Genomic DNA, 22,235 nt, shown 5'->3' on the forward strand with positions numbered 1-22,235 from the left:
AAAGAGGGCAATGGATGAATCTACTCCCATTTTGGTTTTAAAAAACAAAATCCAGGCTAACATCACAGAAAGCAAATCTGATACTAAAAATGTGTCATATGTGTAAATTTTCTATAACTTAACCTCATCTCAGTATTGCTATTTCCCATTATTGCAGTAAATCCTTCAGAGGAACTAAAAAGGTGAAAAGTTAAAACAAAGTGATTATTTGCTAACCCCAGGTAAGAATCTGAAGAAATGCTAGAAATAAAAACTTTCCAAGGGAATGAGAGGAAAAAGGCATTCTAGAACACTTGAACTTCCAAATGAAGAAAAATCTTCTAGGCACTAAAGAATAACAACTTTCCAAAGACAAGAATTGGCTCACTCCACAAATCCTAGCTTCTTTGGAAATTTAGATTCAAAAATCAAAGCTCCAAGCTAGGCTAGACTGTAAAGTCCATTAGACTCTAAATTCAGGCCTCCATATGAGCATAAAAAAGGAAAGGAAGGGAAGGGAAAGAAAGGAAAGGAAAGGAAAGGAACTTAAACAATACACATTATTATCATTCTGAAGATGGTAATTATGTATCATTTTCTTTGTGAATCTTGCCTATAAGCTTAGCCATTAATGGTCACGTTACCTTAGCTGATGTCTCAAACCATCCCACGAAGCCATGCTCCTTGCAGAACTGGTCCATCTTGAGGCCATTGTTTATAAGCACATCCTTCCCCTGGTCACATTTGTTGGCCAATAAAACCACTGAAACTGGTTTGCCATTAGGCAGAGTTAATTTCGAGTCCAAATCATTTTTCCACTTTGCTACTGCTTCAAATGTGGCTGGCCTTGTGACATCAAAGACAATAAATGCACCCATCGCTTCTCGATAATAGACTCTTGTCATATTTCCAAATCTTTCTTGACCTAGAACAACAACAAAAAAAACAGAATTAAAACTTATTAAAAATTGGAGACTGATTTACATATTATAACTTCATGAGGCTACTACAATGAACAGGTCATTTTGTAGAGAGTCTCACTGCTAATTTCTAAAGAATAAGCTAAATCACATTCCCATAGATTTTTCTCTTCTTCTTTGGGTTCAAAAGTAAATTTTTTCATTACAAAATATGTACTGAGAAAGCACTACGTACCATATAATTTCTTAACAATGCATTAATTCACTTGAAGTTATTTCTGTTTAAATTAATAGAAATGAAATAAAATCTTAAATTCAATTTCTGGATCACAGTAGCTACCTATATGGCAAGTGATCAATCACATGTGCTTTGTGGCATTAGATAACACAATGTTGCACTCCACTTAAGAGTTGAAACCGCCCACTATGCTCACTCATACTAGAGTCCAAAGAGGACTAGGGCTACAATGATTAAAATATGAAAATATAATAAAATATTCATGTGAAAATATAAAGATCCAGGGAGAAAGAGAGAAAGTATGTGAGTAGAATTAACACATATACAGCACACAATACCTTAGAACTACTCAAAATGTAAGTTTCTTTCCCTTTTATTCAGGACACAAAAAACATAGTAGAAAAAAGTGAATCTCTCCAAAACAATTCTTCAAATAAACAACCATCCCATTAAAAGATGAACTAAAGACTTAAAGAGAGATTTCTCTGAAGAAGAAATAAGAATGGCCTATAGACACATGCACACTTACTCGACATCTCTGGCCGTAAAAGAAATGCAAATCAAAACAACTCTGAGATTCCACCTCATTCCAGTAAGTTAGAATGGCCATGGACAAAAAAATCTAATAACAACAGATGCTGGAGGGGATGTGGCCAGGAGGGATCACTACTACACTGTTGGTGGGAGTGCAAACTCGTTCAACCACTATGGAAAGCAGTGTGGCAGTTCCTCAAAAGACTAAACATAGAGCACCCCTGTGACCCAGCAAGTCTACTCCTTGGCATTGACCCAAATGTCCAAAAACAAGGGCATACTAAATCCACTAGCACAATGATGTTCATTGCAGCACTATTTACCACAGTGAAGATATGGAACCAACCCAGATGCCCCTCAGTAGATGAATGGATCAACAAGATGTGGTACTTATACACGATGGAAATCTATGCTGCCATCAGGAAGAACGACATCACCCCATTTGTAAAGAAATGAAAAGACTTGGAAAAAATCATATTAATTAAAGTAAGCCAGACCCAAAGGAATATAGGCTCAATGGTTTCCCTCATTTGTAATAATTAGTACACATCTAGGACTCTCCTAGCAGAGATTACAATAGCGTAAAACCTAGGTACATAAGGGACATATAGGATGAGACTAAATGAAAGGATTTCTAGGACATGGAAGCAAGAGCTTTATATTGTGTAATTGTTGTTCTTAATGTACTATGTTATTTCTCTTCTCCTTTGTTGCCATTTGGTTAATCTCATATTGTTACTGTATCTGACTTTGTTACCTGGCACATTGTATATACTTTTATTTGTTATTTGAAATAGGAAAGAGAAGGGGGGAAAACAAGTTGAGGGGAGGGGTGGGAGTAGGTAAATGGTGACAAAAACAACCTATGAGAAGGAATACACCTACTATCTGGCAAATGTAACTGTTACCCCTCTATGTACTACCTTGACATTGAAACATAAAAAAAAAAATTTAAGAAAACACTTAAAATAAAAATAAAGAAATGGGTTCCAAATTGTAGAGGTCCAGACTATGGTTTAAAACAACAAAAAAATTACAGATATTTCAGCTAACTATCAAAAGTAAACAAAAGGACCGGGAGCATTGTCTAGTGGTAGCATGCATGAAGTTCGATTCCCCGGAACCACATACACAGAAAAAAGCCAGAAGTGGTATTGTAGCTCAAGTGGTAGAGCTTGAGAGCCTTGAGAAAGCCCAAGGACATTGCTCAGTCCCTGAGTTCATGCACCAGGACTGGCAAAAAAGAAAGAAAGAAAGAAAGAAAGAAAGAAAGAAAGAAAGAAAGAAAGAAAGAAAGAAAGAAAGGAAGGAAGGAAGGAAGGAAGGAAGGAAGGAAGGAAGGAAGGAAGGAAGGAAGGAAGGAAGGAAGGAAAAAAAGGAGAAGTGGCACTGTGGCTCAAGTGGCAGAACATTATCCTTGAGCAAAAAGTGTCCAAGGACAGTGCCCAGGCCATGAGTTCAAGTCCAGGACTGGCCAAAAAAAAAAATGTAAACAAAATTGGGCACCATGGGCCGGGAGTTTGGCCTAGTGGTTAAAGTGCTTGCCTCGCATGCACGAAGACCCGGGTTCGATTCATTGGTACCACATACATACAAAAAGCCGGAAGTGGTGCTGAGGCTTAAGTAGTAGAGGTCTAGCCTTGAGAAAAATCCAAGGACAGTGCTCAGGCCCTGAGCTTAAGCCCAGGACTGGGAAAAAAAAAAAAAATGGGCACCAGCACCTTATGTCTGTAACTTTAGCTACTTAGGATGCTGAGAGCTGCAGGCCCAGGACCTGAACTCACAAAAACAGCCAACCAAAAAAAGAACATGAGACCCATTTTCAAATAACCATGCCATGCAGCCAAAGAAACTTAGAAAATGTAAGATCCGGAGTTCAAACCTTGATACTGGCAAAAAAAAAAAAAGGAATCCTGTGTCTACTAGCAATCACTGAAGAGAGAAACTAGATCAGGTATATATTTCCTGAACCCACACTGTAATAGCATGTATCCACAAGCTTTTAAGTCTGATTTGGACATTCATTTATATTGAAGGTTGTATAGAAGTATATAAATTAAAATAAAGCTAAGTGTGCATTTCTTTACTTAGAAAGAAAAAAATTGCTGAGCCTGGGGTGCACATTAGATCAATCTAGCCTCTAAGAAAGTCTATCCAAATTTTGAGAACAAATTTTGATGGCTGGCAAATTTCAATATAAATTACCAAACTGTTTTTTTGATCATGCATTACAAGTGAGATCAGAGATGTGCAGAATCCCTGAGCCATTACTGAAAATGTTGGAATATCCACTGGAGTTTTTAAACCTGTATCACTGACAAGAAAAGTATTTTACCAGCCAGCATATGATATAATTCTAAGACATTTCTTTCATAGGTTATGCTACAGAAAAACTATAACAAATTCCCACCCTCATCGAATCAATGATGAGAAGCGGTGAAAAACTCCCTATATGCCATATAACCCACAGATGAACTTTCATTTCCCCTGAAGGAGTTTCAATCGTTCTTCTTTGTTAATGTCTGATGAAAACATAGTCTTCTTTGATACTGTTCGTGGTGTTCCATGACATTTCAGGAAGCTAGACGAAGAAAGCCCTCTGTGATCATTCAGAACTCCAAAGGCCTCTAGGCTTCATAAATGATGTCTTATGATCTCTTTCAGAAATCTAATCAGATGAAGGACAGAGTCATGGGTTATTCAATAATCTGCTTGTCCAGAGGTTTTCAGGGTAGAGTAGGCAGCTCTTAAGAATAAAGATTTTTACATTTTACTATGAAGGAAAAAGTGTTTTTTAAGACTGCAGTAAGAGAGTTTTCCATAGAGATTCCAAAGGGAAAATGTGGGCATGTACATAAGATTGTAAGTCTATGTGTATCAGGTCACACACAAAAGGAGAGAACAGCTGATTTCTAGAAAGAAAAGACCTTTGTAAAGGGAGGTCACTGGGCCAGCCCACTTGGACAGTTTATATTTGTGGCATTCCAGCAAGGGTCACATTCAGATCAGAGCATTTCTAGCACTTACATTTTATCCTTCCTTAGTCAGCTGACAGCCCTCTCTGCTGTTTCTTATTAAATGAGTGCAAACCATGTGACCCTCAGTGAGTGCCTACTTATGGGCAGATGGAAACCTGAGCCATTCATTGTGGGCAAATTTACTTTCAAAGCAAACACCTTTGGGTATTATATCACATATTCAACATGTACTGAATGAGGCCAGGCTCTGTGCTTTAATTGGCTAGTATGTAGACACTTTGTTCATAAGGAACTTAGAAGTTAATGCTGAACACAGCCAGTGCACCATAGAGTACTTCTCTTAGTTTCTAAACACACTCACAGCACTGTGCATGCGTTTCAGGATTCAGTGTCCAGCTTAGATAGGTGTTAATGTCAAGACAATCAACTGAGTCACAGAAGATGGTGTAGCAGTGCCAAAACCATTTGCATAACTTCATGGCCAGCTCATTTCTTCACCTTTTATTTGTTGGCTAGTTGTGGGGACTGAACTCAGTGCTTGAGCACCAGAGAACCAGGGATTCTAATCACAAGCAAGACTTAAACAGCCTTAAGCAAATGTGCCTCTCTCCCTGAGTCTGTTTTCTGATGTGTTAAATAAAGTTAACGTGGCTGATGTCTAAGGCCTCTTGTTCTCATTGCTGAGATTAAATTGAACCCTGACCCTTTTCCCAACAGCCAGAAATGGTCCCTTTGGTGTTAAAGCCTGAACTGAAATTACACAACACATCACTGCCATAATATGCACTTAAAAACATTTTCAGTTCGTGTAGATGTTTGCAGTATGCAAAACCAAGCAGTGCTTCATCTCGACAAATATCAAACCAACAGCAGGAAGCATGTCATGCTATCTTTGAGAGCTGGCACTTTCTTTTATAATCTGACTTGAACCAAGTAGCATTGTGACTTCACCAACAGGACTAAAATGAAGGTGCTAGAAGGAACATCCTCCAATCAATTCATATGCCTCAGGGAATGCCTCCTCTACAGACAGACATTCAGTCTCCACCTCCCACTTCTTCTGTGTCCCACAGTCTAGTTCAGGATAGCATCGACACAATCATCCAGAATGTACATTCAGGTTACCCTCAAAATAATTGCTCATTCCTTTATCCCCAGAGTCTCTAATATCCTGCCATATTTTGCATTAGAAGTACCTCTGTCCATTGGCATTGCCACTATTCTAGTACAGCCTTATCTCTCCTCATCTGGATGCCTTCAAGTGTGTAAACTTTATTCATCTCCAGGAGATATAGATATAGATATAGATCCCACAGATAATATAAATGCGAATACTAGTTTAGCAGATGCTGCTGGCTCACTTTTATAATCCTATTTACACGGAAATCTGAGATCCAGAGAATCATGGCTCAAAGCCAGCCTAGAGAGAAATTCTCCACGACTCCATCCAAAATCACCAGCAAAAATGAGGCCGGTGGTGTTGCCCAAGTGGTAGAGCACGTCTCAATAGACGCGGAAAAGGCATTTCACAAGATCCAACACCCCTTTATGTTAAAAGCTCTGGAGAAACTAGGAATCCATGGAATATTCCTCAATGTAATAAAGGCTGTGTATGAGAAACCCACAGCTAGTATTACACTTAATGGTGAAAATCTAAAGCCATTCCCTCTAAAATCAGGAATGAGACAAGGATGCCCACTCTCTCCACTACTCTTTAACATAGTACTAGAATTCCTAGCCAGTGCAATAAGGCAAGAAGCAAGCATAAAGAGGATCCAAGTAGGGAAAGAGGAAATAAAACTATCCCTCTTTGCAGATGACATGATTCTGTATTTAAAGAATCCTATAGACTCTACTCCCAAGCTCCTTGAGCTGATTCAAAGCTTTGGAAGAGTAGCAGGCTATAAAATCAACCCTCAAAAATCAACTGCCTGCCTTTACGCCAACAGTGAGAGGAACGAGGCAGTAATCAGGAAAGAAACTCCTTTCACAATAGCCTCAAAGAAAATAAAGTACCTAGGAATTAGCTTAACTAAGAATGTAAAGGACCTTTTTGATGAAAACTTTAAAACCCTAAAAAAGGAAATTAAAGCAGAACTAAGGAAATGGAAAAACCTCCCATGCTCCTGGATTGGAAGAATCAACATTGTGAAAATGACAATCTTCCCAAGAGCTATCTACAAATTCAATGCAATACCCATCAACATCCCAATGTCATTCTTTAAAGAAATAGAAGAGGCAATCCAAAATTTCATATGGAATAATAAAAGACCCCGTATAGCAAAAACACTTCTTAGCAGAAAGAACAGCGCGGGAGGAATTTCAATTCCAAACTTTAGACTCTATTACAGAGCTATAATTCTCAAAACAGCTTGGTACTGGCACAGGAACAGGCCTGAAGACCAATGGAATAGAACTGAGGACCCAGATATTAAACCACAGACCTATGGCCACCTAATCTTTGACAAGGGAGCCAAAAAAATAGAATGGAAGAAAGACAGCCTCTTCAACAAGTTGTGCTGGCAGAACTGGTTAAGCACCTGCAGAAAACTAAAGCTGGATCCTTCTTTGTCACCTTGCACTAGAATTAACTCCAAATGGATCAAAGACCTGGAGGTAAAAGCTGACACACTGAAAACTCTACAGGAAGGAATAGGAGATACACTAGGCCTCCTTGGCGCAGGTCGAAACTTTCTTAATAAGGACCAAGAATCACAACAAATCAGAGAAAGGCTGGATAAGTGGGACTGCATTAAACTGCAAAGCTTTTGTATGGCAAAGGACATAGCTAGTAAACTAATCAGGAAGCCTACAGAGTGGGAGAAGATCTTCACCAACCAAAAAATGGACAAAGGCCTCATATCTAAAATATGTCAACAACTCAAAAAATTGAATCACTCCAAAACTAACCTCCAAAGTAACAACCATCCCATTAAAAAATGGGCCAAAGACTTAAAGAGAGTCTTCTCTGAAGAAGAAACAAAAATGGCCTATAGACACATGAAGAAATGCTCAACATCTCTGGTCATAAAAGAAATGCAAATCAAAACAACTCTAAGATTCCACCTCACTCCAGCTAGAATGGCCAGGATCAGGAAAACGAATGACAACAGATTCTGGAGGGGATGTGGCCAGGAGGGATCACTACTACACTGTTGGTGGGAGTGCAAACTTGTTCAACCACTATGGAAAGCAGTGTGACAGTGCCTCAAAAGGCTAAACATAGAACTCCCCTATGACCCAGCAATTCCACTACTTGGCATTTACCCAACCATCCAGAAACAAGGACATACTAAACCCACTAGCACAACAATGTTCATTACAACACTATTCACCATAGCAAAGATATGGAACCAAACTAGATGTCCCTCAGTTGATGAGTGGATCAACAAGTTGTGGTATTTGTACACAATGGAATTCTATGCTGCTGTCAGAAAGAACGACATCGCCCCATTTGTTAGGAAATGGAAAGACTTAGAAAAAATCATAGTAAGTGAAGTAAGCCAGACTCAAGGGAACTTAGGCTCAATGGTTTCCTCATTCGTCATAATCAGTAGAAACCTTGGGCTCTACTAGCAGAGATTTGCAATAGAGCAAAATCTTGATACATAAGGACATATAATGTGAAGCTAATTGAAAGGATCTCCAGGATAGTGAAACAAAAGCCATATAATGAATGATTGTTGTCCTTAATGTACTATGTTGTCTCTCATCTCCTTTGCTGTCCCTTGGTTATCTCATATTGGTATAGTATCTCACTTTGTTATCTGATATATTGAATTTATTTGTATTTGGATATTTGAAATTTGATAGGGAAGGGGGGAAAACCAAGACGGGTGGGGGGTGTGGAGAGGGGAGGGAAACGGGTACCAAGACATGTGAAAGGGTATCAATGTATGTGAATTAATGCACCTTCTATCTGGCAAATATCATGTAACCCTTTTACTAATTACAATAAAAAAAAGAAAAAAAATGAGGCTGGTGGTGTTGCCCAAGTGGTAGAGCACCAGCAGAGTGAACATGAGGCTCCGAGTTCAAATTCTGGCACTACCATAAATAAATAAATACATATATACATATATGCAAATGTGTGCATATGTACACAGACAATTATCATCAGGAAATATTTTTTTCAGGTTAATTTTATTTTATTTATTTTTTATATTTTTATTGTAATTAATAAAATGGTTACATGATATTTGCCAGATAGAAGGTGCATTAATTCACATATATTGATACCCTTTCACATGTCTTGGTCCCCATTACCCTCCCCTCCATCCCCCGCCGTCTTGGTTTTCCCCCCTTCCCTATCCAACTTCGAATAACCAAATACAAATAAATTCAATATATCAGATAACAAAGTGAGATACTATAACAATATGAGATGACCAAGGGACAGCAAAAGAGATGAGAGATAACACAGTACATTAAGGACAACAATCATTCGTTATATGGCTTTTGTTTCAATATCCTGAGGTCTTTTCATTTAGCATCATACTATATGGCCTTATGTATCAAGGTTTTGCTCTATTGCTCATCACTGCTAGTAGAGCTCAAGGTTTCTACTGATTATGACAAATGTGGGAAACCATTGAGCCTAAGTTCCTTTGAGTCTGGCTTACTTCACTTAATAGGATTTTTTCTAAGTGTTTCCATTTCCTAACAAATGGGGTGATGTCATTTTTTCTGACAGCAGCATAGAATTCCATTGTGTACAAATACCACAACTTGTTGATCCACTCATCAACTGAGGGACATCTAGGTTGGTTCCATATTTTTGCTATGGTGAATAATGCTGCAATGAACATTGTTGTGCTAGTGGATTTAGTATGCCCTAGTTTCTGGATGGTTGGGTAAATGCCAAGTAGTGGAATTGCTGGATCATAGGGGAGCTCTATGTTTAGCCTTTTGAGGCACTGCCATACTGCTTTCCATAGTGGTTGAATGAGTTTGCACTCCCACCAACAGTGTAGTAGTGATCCCTCCTGGCCACATCCCCTCCAGCATCTGTTGTTATTCGTTTTCCTGACCCTGGCCATTCTAACTAGAGTGAGGTGGAATCTTAGAGTTGTTTTGATTTGCATTTCTTTTATGACCAGAGATGTTGAGCATTTCTTCATGTGTCTATAGGCCATTTTTGTTTCTTCTTCAGAGAAGACTCTCTTTAAGTCTTTGGCCCATCTTTTAATGGGATAGTTGTTACTGTGGAGATTAGTTTTGGAGTGATTCAATTTTTTGTATCTGAAGTGATTATAAGATAGCCACTTCTGGCCAAGTACCAGTAGTTCAAGCCTATAATCCTAGCTACTCAGGAAGCTTAGACCTGTGGATCATGGCTCAAAAGTAGACCAGGCTGGAAGGTCTGTCAAACTTTTATCTCTAATTAACCACCAAAAAGCTGGAAGTGGAGCTATGGCTCCATGCCACTTTGGCTACACACCAGAGTACTGGTGTTGAACAATTAGGCTCAGAAATTGTGGCCAGGTCCTGAAGCCCTAGGACTGGCTCACACACACACACACACACACACACACACACACACACACACACACCTAACACTCCCTATCTGGGTTGATTCTTACTCTGTAGTGTTTGTGTGAAGCCTAGGTGTTTGCATTTTAAGCACTCTCGATGATCGTAATGCATGTTCCAAACTTCTGCCCTTTGTTTTCATTATAATCCACATTCAACAGGTATTTCTTACAATTAGTTTTGTTTTAATTGTTCATGTTTGCTTTTTTTTTAAGAAAAAAGACACTTTCATTAGTACTGCACATAAGTTGGATATCTTTTAGAAACTTCGCTTTCCATTACTTCTTTCAAAGTGCTGCAATGCCAAGCTACACTGAGACACTTTTGCTTATTCCTAAAAGCAGCCTGCAGTAACTCTCTGGTTTCCTTTATCATTTATCTGTGTTCCCAAAATTGTGGACCCCCTCTTTGTTTCTCTTTCCACTCTGTTCAAGGACATCTTATACGTCCTCCCATTGAGCCCTGAGACCTCACCACCTCGGAGCAGCCTTCGCCAGCCTGAGAGCTGAGACACCAGCTCCATCCTCGGCCACCTCACTAATCCTTTCTCTGCACCATGAGCACTCATCACACTGTGTGTTCATTCACATTTCAGTGTCTACCAGGCCCTGAAAATCCTGGAGAACAGTTTTGTCGTATTTTAATATCCTAAAACTTTACAGCTCATTTCTTCACCTTTTATTTTTTGGCTAGTTGTGGGGACTGAACTCAGTGCTTGCACTTTTCTCAAGGCTAGAACTCTACCACTTCCAGCTTTTTTTATGTATGTGATACTGAGGAATCGAACCAGGGTCTCCATGCATGCTAGGCAAGCACTCTACCACTAGGCCAAACTTCCGGCCCCTCATTTCTTCACCTTTTGGAGACAGAGCCCAAGCTGTTGGAAAGGCAATATATGGATATCCAGACTTCTTCTTTGAAAATACATCATCATTACATAACTAACTAAATTACTTCATCATATATTCATAAGCTACTACCTAGGATTCATGTGCAGAACTTCTACTCATTCCCAGAAAACAAACAAACAAACATACAAAAATAGAGTAGATGGAGAAAATTTAAAGGATCCTAACACAGTTACGCACTAATCTGTTAAACCATTTCAGATTACAATATGATGCTTTTGTCATCATTCTCATTTTAAAGAAGTAATCTATTTACTGTGAATTTTTATTGTATTATAAGCAATACTTTTTTGGTAATGGCACAATCAGAAATCCTAATAGTGCCATGAAGATATTCTTTATTTTTCTAGTCATGATCATGTGAAAAACAGGAAGTCAAACAAAACTAAAAGTAAATATGCACAATGGTTTGGGAGAAAATAACCAACTTACATAATTAGTACAGTAGTCAACTGGACACTGAACTTTTAATGAGTTAGATGGTTTTAACAAAGTTCGAGAAATTCTCATAAACTAGTATTCTTTTCAGACTAACTTTGGTTTTTTTTAGGGACTTCATCTGATAGTAGCTTCCAAACTACTCCATATCGCTTCAATATTTTTCCCTACAAGTGACCGAAATGTGTCATTAATCATTGGTTTTCTAAGTCGCATAGACACAGGTTGTCAAACTGGTTTTGTCTAATCTTCCATCCAAAAATCATAAACGACTCTGTAACAATGCTCAAGCTTTGGTGGCTTCAGTAATGAACACTGTGCTTGGCACAGTGAGAGTTTCTTGAGGGCTTGCTGTGGTTTGGACATGAAATGATCCCCAAAAGGTTATGTGGTGACTTGCTCTCTTTGATCCCCAGCTGGTAGTAGTAGTAGTACCTGAACTCTTATTCACTTGTCTTCATCTCCCTTAACTATCTCACCAGATAATATAAATATCATTCAAGTTACTGTATAATATAATGCAGAGTATAAAACACACACCGTTGAGAGGTGATTGGCTCATGAAAGTGCTAATTTCAATAGGTCAGTCAATGATTTTAAATAGGCTCTTATCAGGTGGGATCTGATGGAGAAAGTGGAACTTAGAGATTTGCTGTAGGCCTTCCCTCCCATCCCCCTCCCCTCTCTCTTCCTGGTCGGGGTGCAGTAAACAGCTTTCTTTTCACAAACCCTTCTGTTGTGATTTTTCTGCCTTGCCATGGGCCTAAAAGGATGTAGCCAGTAGAGCACAGACTGAAACTGTGATCCAAAATAAATCTTTCGTAATCTAAGTATTTTCCCACTCCTAGAGTATTTTGACATAGCAATTGGAAAACTAACATTTCTAATCCTTCACCCTACTAGCAGTTGATACTTAGAAATTTACCCAACTAAATCATCTGTCCTGTCTCTTGTATTAATCATTTTCTTTCCTCTTCTACTAGACACCCATCTCATCTCATCATTTTACAAAAACATTAGCACTTATAATTGTCAAGGAACTGTTCAACTCACTACAATAAAAATCTTTGCTTTATTGATAATTACAGTCTATGGGAAAGAAGCAAACAGTAAACAACAAAGTAGGTAGAACAAAGATGAGGAATGTCCAGACTGTGGGTTACTAAAAAACCTGGATGATAGGTAAGACATATAATTCTCATGGCTGTCACTGGCTTTCCTCAGCCTGTCTGCAATGATAATGTTGGATGGCCCACAAATGATGTTATAAATAGCCAAATAGCAGTGGATCTGTGGCTTAAGTGATAGAGCACTAGCCTTGAGCTGAAGAGCTCAAGGACAGCACCCAGGCCTGGAGTTCAAGCTCCATGATCAAACATAAAAGAAAAAAGAAATATTCAAATGGCGCTTGGTAGAAAAGAGGCTTGGTAAGAATACTATGGTAAATACTATCTGGTACAAAGTATTATGGGGGTTAATAAGGCAGGAAAACAGAAAAGGGTATTCAGTACTGGAGGCAGAGGGACAAGGAAGCCTCTACAAATGGGACAGTGGTTTCATCCAAGAGCAGTGGCCTCCATGACCATCTTGAAGAAGGATATAATGTGACAGGATGGTGCATGAATAGACTCCGCGGGATATGTGTGTTGGAGAAGTATTTGAAGAATGAGAAAATTCACTTGAATAAAAAAAAAATGCACATGGAGGAGATTAGTATAGAATGAGACAGTGAGGTCCCAGATCCAGACTACAGGCAGTTCCTAATCATTCTGGATGTGACGATTAGTTCTAGATGAGAGAAGGAAGTATTCAAGGGTTGCAAGCAGATGAGAGACATTAACTCAAAATAATCAATGAGCAATTAAGACTGCTGTCTTAGGAACTGACTTACAGTAGTCAAGGCAAGAAGTGAAGTGACTAAGAATTTACTGTAATCATCCAAGCAAGAGATGATGATGGTTTGAAACAAAGTAGACATGGGAAAGATGGGGAAGATTTATCAGCTTACTGGTTCCATTTTGAAGTAGAGATGGCAGTTGGATTGCAGAAGATGAGCTAATTCATGTATGATTCTTAGAGGAGTCTGAAAACCTGGTACTGCTGGGCAGTCATTAGCTGATGTGTAGAGGCAATGATACACGCAAGTTTGGTGTAAAGAAGGGGTGGAGGGTGCCGGGAGTTTGGGCTAATGGTTAAAGTGCTTGCCTAGCATGCACAAAGACCAGGGTTCGATTCCTTGGTACCACATATATAGAAAAAAAAGCCGGAAGTGGTGCTGAGGCTCAAGTGGTAGAGTTCTAGCCTTGAGAAAGTCCAAGGACAGTGCTCAGGCCCTGAGCTCAAGCCCAGGACTGGCAAAAAAAAAAAGGGGGTGGAGGATGGGAAGCTAAATCAGAATTCTGACATGCTAAGTTTAAGATTTCTATTAGGATAAATATTATGTTGGCAGTTGGCGATAACTGAGTTAGAAGTTCTAACAGAGGTTCAGAATGAAAAGATTAAACTTGACCTTGCTTTGTCACTAGTCAATATACCTTGCACAGCTTCTGCCCCTGTCATTTCCCTAATGAAATGACATACTTCTAGGGATCCTCAGCAACTAGACAATGGGCTGCTAACCTGAGGTGTGAGCCAAGCCAGATTCAAAATAATATAAACTATTCTGGTACAGTTTTAAATTGCAAGCTGTAACACGAATATACAAATATTGGAGTATATCAAAAACTCAGAACACGTAGAAGTACAAGGCACACATCATCATCATACTGACATGGCTCATTTATGGTTTATTGGTCAGTTCATTTGATTCGGTCATACCAATATCAGACTGCTCTTTAGGGAAAAAAATATGCTGAGACATTATTCCTTCCACATTATCTCCTGCCACAAAAACACTGCCTTCAATTCCAATGTATTTCACTAACTTGAATGTTTTTTTTATTTTTTATTGTAATTAATAAAAGGGTTACATGATATTTGCCAGATAGAAGGTGCATTAATTCACATACATTGATACCCTTTCACATGTCTTGGTACCCATTACCCTCCCCCCCACCCCTCCCACCCGTCTTGGTTTTCCCCCCTTCCCTATCAAATTTCAAATAACCAAATACAAATAAATTCAATATATCAGATAACAAAATGAGACACTGTAACAATATGAGATGCCCAAGGGACAGCAAAGGAGATGAGAGACAACATAGTACATTAAGGACAACAATCATTCGTTATATGGCTTTTGTTTCAATATCCTGGAGGTCCTTTCAATTAGCTTCACATTATATGGCCTTATGTATCAAGATTTTGCTCTATTGCAGATCTCTGCTAGTAGAGCCCAAGGTTTCTACTGATTATGACTAATGGGGAAACCATTGAGCCTAAGTTCCTTTGAGTCTGGCTTACTTCACTTAATAGGATTTTTCTATGTCTTTCCATTTCCTAACAAATGGGGCAATGTCATTCTTTCTGACAGCAGCATAGAATTCCATTGTGTACAAATACCATAACTTGTTGATCCACTCATCAACTGAGGGACATCTAGGTTGGTTCCATATCTTTGCTATGGTGAATAGTGCTGCAATGAACATTGTTGTGCTAGTGGATTTAGTATGCCCTTGTTTCTGGAAGGTTGGGTAAATGCTAAGTAGTGGAATTGCTGGGTCATAGGGGAGCTCTATGTTTAGCCTTTTGAGGCACTGCCATACTGCTTTCCATAGTGGTTGAACGAGTTTGCACTCCCACCAACAGTGTAGTAGTGATCCCTCCTGGCCACATCCCCTCCAGAATCTGTTATTATTCGTTTTCCTGATCCTGGCCATTCTAACTGGAGTGAGGTGGAATCTTAGAGTTGTTTTGATTTGCATTTCTTTTATGACCAGTGATGTTGAGCATTTCTTCATGTGTCTATAGGTCATTTTTGTTTCTTCTTCAAAGAAGACTCTCGTTAAGTCTTAAAACCCTAAAAAAAAGAAATCAAAGCAGAACTAAGGAAATGGAAAAACCTCCCATGCTCCTGGATTGGAAGAATCAACATTGTGAAAATGACAATCTTGCCAAGGGCTATCTCCAAATTCAACGCAATACCCATCAATATCCCAATGACATTCTTTAAAGAAATAGAAGAGGCAATTCAAAATTTCATATGGAATAATAAAAGACCCCACATAGCAAAAACACTTCTTAGAAAGAACAGCGCGGGAGAAATTTCAATTCCAAACTTTAGACTCTACTACAGAGCTATAATTCTCAAAACAGCTTGGTACTGGCACAAGAACAGGCCTGAAGACCAATGGAATAGAACTGAGGACCCAGATATTAAACCACAGACCTATAGCCACCTAATCTTTGACAAGGGAGCCAAAAAAATAGAATGGAAGAAAGATAGCCTCTTCAACAAGTTGTGCTGGCAGAACTGGTTAAGCACCTGCAGAAAACTAAAGCTGGATCCTTCTTTGTCACCTTGCACTAGAATTAACTCCAAATGGATCAAAGACCTGGAGGTAAAAGCTGACACACTGAAAACTTTACAGGAAGGAAAAGGAGATACACTAGGCCTCCTTGGCGCAGGTCGAAACTTTCTTAATAAGGACCAAGAATCACAACAAATCAGAGAAAGGCTGGATAAGTGGGACTGCATTAAACTGCAGAGCTTTTGTATGGCAAAGGACATAGCTAGTAAATTAATTACAGAGTGGGAGAAGATCTTCACCAACCAAACAATGGACAAAGGCCTCATATCTAAAATATATCAACAACTCAAAAAAATTGAATCACTCCAAAACTAATCTCCAAAGTAACAACCATCCCATTGAAAAATGGGCCAAAGACCTAACTTGAATGTTTAATAACACACGTTTTATTTTCTAAAAATCATTGGGATGGTCTCATCTTTGTTATTGTAAGGCTTGTGTTAAGGTTAACGTAGGATTGCCTGTTTATTTCATTGCATGAAATTCCTTATCATATTTTGGATCACACTAATGCATTCAATTAGCTGCATGTAAAATGTTAGTGCTGGCCAAGAAAGGGATGAAGGATATGAGAAAGCACTGTTCCTGTTTCCTGGGGAATGAGAACAAACACCCATGAAATGGATAAGATGGCCAAGAATTGAGATTGGATTTTTTAGGAAGGTTCTTAGAAAATATAAAAGTAGTTGAAAACACAGCAGGACCACACAAATAAATGCAATGACTATAGAATAGTATAGGTAGGGGTGAAAGTCCATTGAATAACCTCTTTCAATAATTATCAGGCAGCTCAACATAAATACCAGGAAGCTGAAATGTCTTGACAAGAGCATTCTGAACTCTCAGGCAGAGTAGGGGAAGATGCATGAAAGAGCAATCATAAGTGAACACAGCAATAACACTCAGTACACACACAAAAACTGAGCTAAGAGGTGTGAGGAGATAGAAGGAACGAGATGAATGAGGGACAACAGGGAATGATGGAAGGGATAACTGATCACCATGCACTTCCAGGCTGACATGTTAAATGAAAACCCCATTGTAAAACTAGCTGAAGAAAACAAAAAGAAAATAAAATTAACATTGCAGCCAAAAAAAAATCAAGATGGACAAGTCTGTGTCTATGTGAACAAAAGGACTTATGACCTTACCCTCTGGCTGCCTATGGAGTGGTGAGGTTGCACATCTTGCTGTTCAAGTGTGGGTTTACTAATCTACTTCATGCTAAGCTTTTTGCCAGTCTGGGGCTTAAACTCAGAGTCTGAGCACTGTCATTGGGCTTTCTCAAGACTACAGCTCTACCACTTTAGCCACACCACCAGTTCTGGCTTTTTCAATGTATCTGGTGTTGAAGAATTGAACACGGGTCTTTGTGCATGCTAGGCAAGCACTCTACCACTAGGCCAAACTCATAGCCTTTGGCTAAGTTCTTTGCTTAGCTCCTGACTGGATGTGACTCCATTCCCATTGAATATTCCTTCTTCCTTCTTCTCCTAACCAAATCCTACCCAGTCTTCAAGTTTGCAGTGAAAGCTAATCCTAGAGACACTGTTTGCTTATTTATTTCCTCAGTTCTATCTCCTCCCTCTTTCATATTCCCTTAGCACTGACTGTACCACTCACTGGGCTACTTGGTAAACTTTACTTTGTACTACTTTTCATCTGCTGCAAACTTCTGAGCTTGTGTCCTCGACTACATTATAGAGTCCTTGAGCCCATCATTCAACTACTCCATTATAGTGCCCATGTCTGCCTGCACACAGACAATGAAGTGAAACTGGTGATACATGGCTTCTATACATAATAAAGTAACAATTAATATTGAGTCTGATTAGAAGGGATCACCAGCAGGGAAAGCAGTAGACTGGATAAAACTAGTCTGTTGCATGGCTAGTGAAGATCTTCTTCCACTCTGTGGGCTTTCTATCTAACTTGTTAGCTATGTCCTTTGCCTTACAGAATCTCTGCAATTTAATGCAGTCCCATTTGCCCAAACTTTCTTTAAACTTTGTGTTTCTGGATCTTTATTAAGAAAGTTATTTTGTGTTTCTGGGTCTTTATTAAGAAAGTTATCAAAGATTTATGGCCATGGGTCTGTGAGTTGATTACTGGGTCTTCAGTTCTATTCCATTGGTTCTCAGGCATGTTCTTGTGCCAATACTAAGCTGTTTTGATTATTATAGCTCTGTAATAGAGTCTGAAGTTTGGTATTGATATTCCTCCAGCACTGTTCTTTCTGCTAAGGATTGTTTTTGCTATACAGGGTCTTTTATTATTCCATATAAATTTTTGGATTGCTTCCTCTATTTCCTTAAAGAATGACATTGGGATATTGATGGATATTGCATTGAATCTGTAGATAACCCTTGGCAGGATTGTCGTTTTCACAATGTTAATTCTTCCATTCCCGGAGCATGGGAGGTTTTTCCACTTCCTTAGTTCTGCTTTAATTTCCCTTTTCAGGTTTTTAAATTTTTCATCATAAATATCCTTTATATATTTAGTTAATTCATAAGTATTTTATTTTCTTTGAGGCTATTGCAAAAGTAGTTGCTTTCCTGATTTCTACCTCACTCTTCTCATTGTTGGCATATAGGAAAGCAGTTGATTTTTGAGGGTTAATTTTATGCCCTACTTCCTTGCCAAAGTTTCAAATCAAGCAACTTGGGAGTGGAGTCTATAGGGTTCTTTAAATACAAAATCATGTTATCTGCAAAGAGGTGAAGTTTCACTTCCTCTTTCCCTATTTGGATCCCCTTTATGATTGCTTCTTGGCTTATTGCTCTGTCTAGGAGTTCCAATAATATATTAAAGAGGAGTGGAGAGAGTGGGCATCCTTGTCTCATTCCTGATTTTAGAGGAAATGGCTTTATCTTTTCACCATTAAGTATAATGCTAGCTGTAGGTTTGTCATACACAGTCTTTATTATACTGAGGAATGTTCCATGGATTCCTAGTTTTTCCAGAGCTTTTTTCATAAAGGGGTGTTGGATCTTGTCAAATTCCTTTTTGCATCTGTTGAGACAATCATGTGATTTCTGCCTTTGCCCTTGTTGATGTGATGAAACATATTAATTTGTCATCAGTATTCATCAAATAAATGGGTCTATAGTTCTCTTACTTTCATGGATCCTTGTCTGGTTTGGGGATGAGAGTTATCTGGCTTCATAGAATGAGTTTGGCAAAGAGCCTTCACTTTCAGTTTCATTGAAGAGTTTGAGGACTATTGGTGTGAGCTCTGCTTTGAAGGTCTTATAGAATTTAGCCATGAATCCATCAGTTCCTGGGCTTTTCTTGGATGGGAGGTCTCTTGTTGCCATTTCTATTTCATTATTTGAAACAGGTCTGTTTAGTTGGTTTAGATCTTCTTGAATTAGTTTGGTTATGTCAGTATTGGTTAGAAATTCATCCATCTCTTCTATATTCTCAAATTGGTGGCATAAAGGTTTGAACAATATTCCCTTATGATGCTCTGGATCTTGGTAATTTCTGTCATGATATTTCCATTCTCATCCATGATTTTGTTTATTTGGGTGTGCTCCCTTCTTTTGTTGGTAAGATTTGCTAAGGGTCTGTCAATTTTGTTAATTTTTCAAAGAACCAATTCCCTGTTTTGTTGATTCTTTCTATGGTTTTATTGGATTCTAATTCATTTAATTCTGCTTTAATTTTAATAATGTGCTTCCTTCTACTTGAATTGGGATTGGTTTGTTGCTCTTTTGCCAAGAGCTTAAGGTGCTTGGTTATCTTTGTTATAGGCAAAAATTTGTCTCTATTCATCAAGAATATGATTGTTGTCATTAATGTAAGTAATCTAAACTATACAAGAATTATATGAGAAGCAATATTGATTTTTCAGGGATCCAGAAACAACAGGCTTAAAGAAGGAAAGGGGTATAGGATAGATTATCAGTAAATTTTACAAGTATATTCATCATATTCTGAATTCATATTTAAAATCAAAACAGTGTACTTATGTGTATATTTGGAAATGGGTGTTAGTACAATATCATTGCTTTTCTTTGATCCAATTCTATCATCTCTAGTAAAAGAACTAATAGGAATTAAAAGTCTAATAATCAATGTGAGATAAGATATGAAACCAAATCACGAATAAGAGATTAGTACAAATCAACACCAGCATTTACGTTTTTAGTTAAATAAATAAGCGAACTTATAAGCAAAGTTACAGTCTCATACCTGTAATCCTAGTTATTTGAGAGGCTCAGATCTGAGTATCACAGTTTGAAGCCAGTATGAATGACACGCAATCTGACATCTCCAATTAATCAGCAAAAAAAGAAAAAGATGTGGGAGGTGGAGCTGTGGCTTAAGTGGTAGAGGACCAGCCTTAATTGAAAAAGCCAAGGACAGCATTCATGTACTGAGTTTCTGCAGTCAAACCGCAGTACTTGCACCAAAAATAAGCATCCTTAAAATACCTTTCATTGCTATGAAATAAAAAAGTTATCTTTGAATTACATGGCAATTGAAGCAATATTTCTTTGGAGGTTTCATACATAACTTAATGGATAACTCATGAGAATCCCTAAACACCAAATTTTTCATTCTTGGAGAAATTCCAGAGTTTTCTAGCACTGTAGTTTCTCAAACATGTCAAAGTGTCCTCAGATGCCACATGAAAGTCACAGGGGTATAAGAAGATGTTTTGTAAATTTCAACATAAGCCTTGTGATACTCAAGCTCAATCAGACATTTTAGTGGAGTAGCTTGAGTCACAATTTTAGCTCTGTATTCATTTTTTTTATGTCATCACATTCAAAATGGATTTGGGAAGTTTCTGTGATAGAAGGTAAGAACCTTGTGACAATCACTATGAACAGAACATGATTGGGATGATACCCACTATGTCCCATGGCATAGTTCATGGTGAAGGGTAAATTGTAGTTACTAAAAACTGAACAAAACTATTCTTATAACTCATATTTTTTAACTCAGATGACTATTCAGTTGTTAAAACATATTCCTGTTGCATTGTTAAGTGCTATTTAATTAACGGAATTTCCAATTATTTCTTTTGGCTTAGGTGCTTTAATGAAAATTTGCAGGAGGTGTGGAGGGAGAGAAAGAAGGGCTGCATGCTGGTTCTGGAGCTTGAACTCAGGGCCTAGGCACTGTCTCCGAGTGTTTTTCTCAAGACTAGTTCTCTACCACTTGAGCAACAGCTATACTTCCAGCTTTTTGGTGGTTAGAGATAAGAGCTTCTGCCTGGACAGGTTTCAAACTGTGCTCCTCAGATCTCAGTCTCCTGAGTAAGTTAAGTTTACAGGCATGAGCCACTGGCTCCTGGAAGAAAATTTATTTTGATGGTAAGGATTTGAAGAATTTAGGGTATGAGGACTTCTTCTGGTGTCTAATCTATTGTTTTTCTTTAAATTGAAGTACAAAAACATATGAACATCATAGAACATACGCACACTCACCCCCCCCACACACATGCAGGACACCCACACACACTTCTACCATCATATAAGAATTAATTTTTATTTCTTTCATTTCTCAAATAAGAAACCTGTGGACCTCTGCTGCTGTGGTTTTCTTGCCAAACCTAAATACAATACATAAATATAGTTAATAAATCAAACCAACCATATAGTCTCAGTAAGGATAGATGCAAAGAATACTGATCATCTTCCAACTGGAGTGTAGAAGATGTGAACACAATTGAATTGTTTCATGGCTCATTAAAAAATAGTAGAACTGGGGCTGAGAGTTTAGCTTAGTGGTAGCTTGCCTAGCATGCACGAAGACCCGGGTTCGATTCCTCTGTACTACATACATAGACTAAAAAAACAAAAAACAAAAAAAAAACAGAAATGTTGCTGCTGCTCAAGTAGTAGAGCTCTAGCCTTGAGAAAAGCCAAAGGACAGTGCCCAGGCCCTGAATTTGAGGCCCAGGACTGGCAAAAATGAATAGTAGAATTGGCATAGTCCTCATCACTCCATGTTGATATGACTTTTAGCAAGTTTTATGTGTTTGTTCACTTGTTTATCTGTTTTGCAGTCTATGGAAGCATAGTTCTCTTACCTGCGTGTAACAACAGTGTCTACGAGATAATCTCATTTTGAGCAGCAAATGAAATGATGCATAGAGATATAGAAAAAAGGTACTTGACCTTAATAATAGATGGCTATTAATAGCAAAGTATATTGCAAAGGAAATAGTTCTTCCAAGAAATGATTTATTATATCAATTTGTTCTCAACCTCACCCTATAA

General features: G+C 38.3%; 1 protein-coding gene across 1 annotated transcript in view; it reads right to left on the reverse strand.

Annotated features, from left to right (window-relative positions):
* Positions 1 to 22,235, reverse strand: part of Rab38 (RAB38, member RAS oncogene family) — a 68,234-nt gene that overhangs the window by 37,326 nt on the left and 8,673 nt on the right. The window contains exon 2 of the mRNA XM_090349134.1: positions 624 to 904. Within this exon, the coding sequence (XP_090205260.1) occupies positions 624 to 904 (281 nt within the window). The remainder of the gene's footprint in view (positions 1 to 623; positions 905 to 22,235) is intronic.

Source organism: Megascapheus bottae, chromosome 16 (assembly GCF_031878675.1).
Source record: "Megascapheus bottae isolate mThoBot1 chromosome 16, mThoBot2.hap1, whole genome shotgun sequence".
Classification (NCBI taxonomy): Eukaryota; Metazoa; Chordata; class Mammalia; order Rodentia; family Geomyidae; genus Megascapheus; species Megascapheus bottae.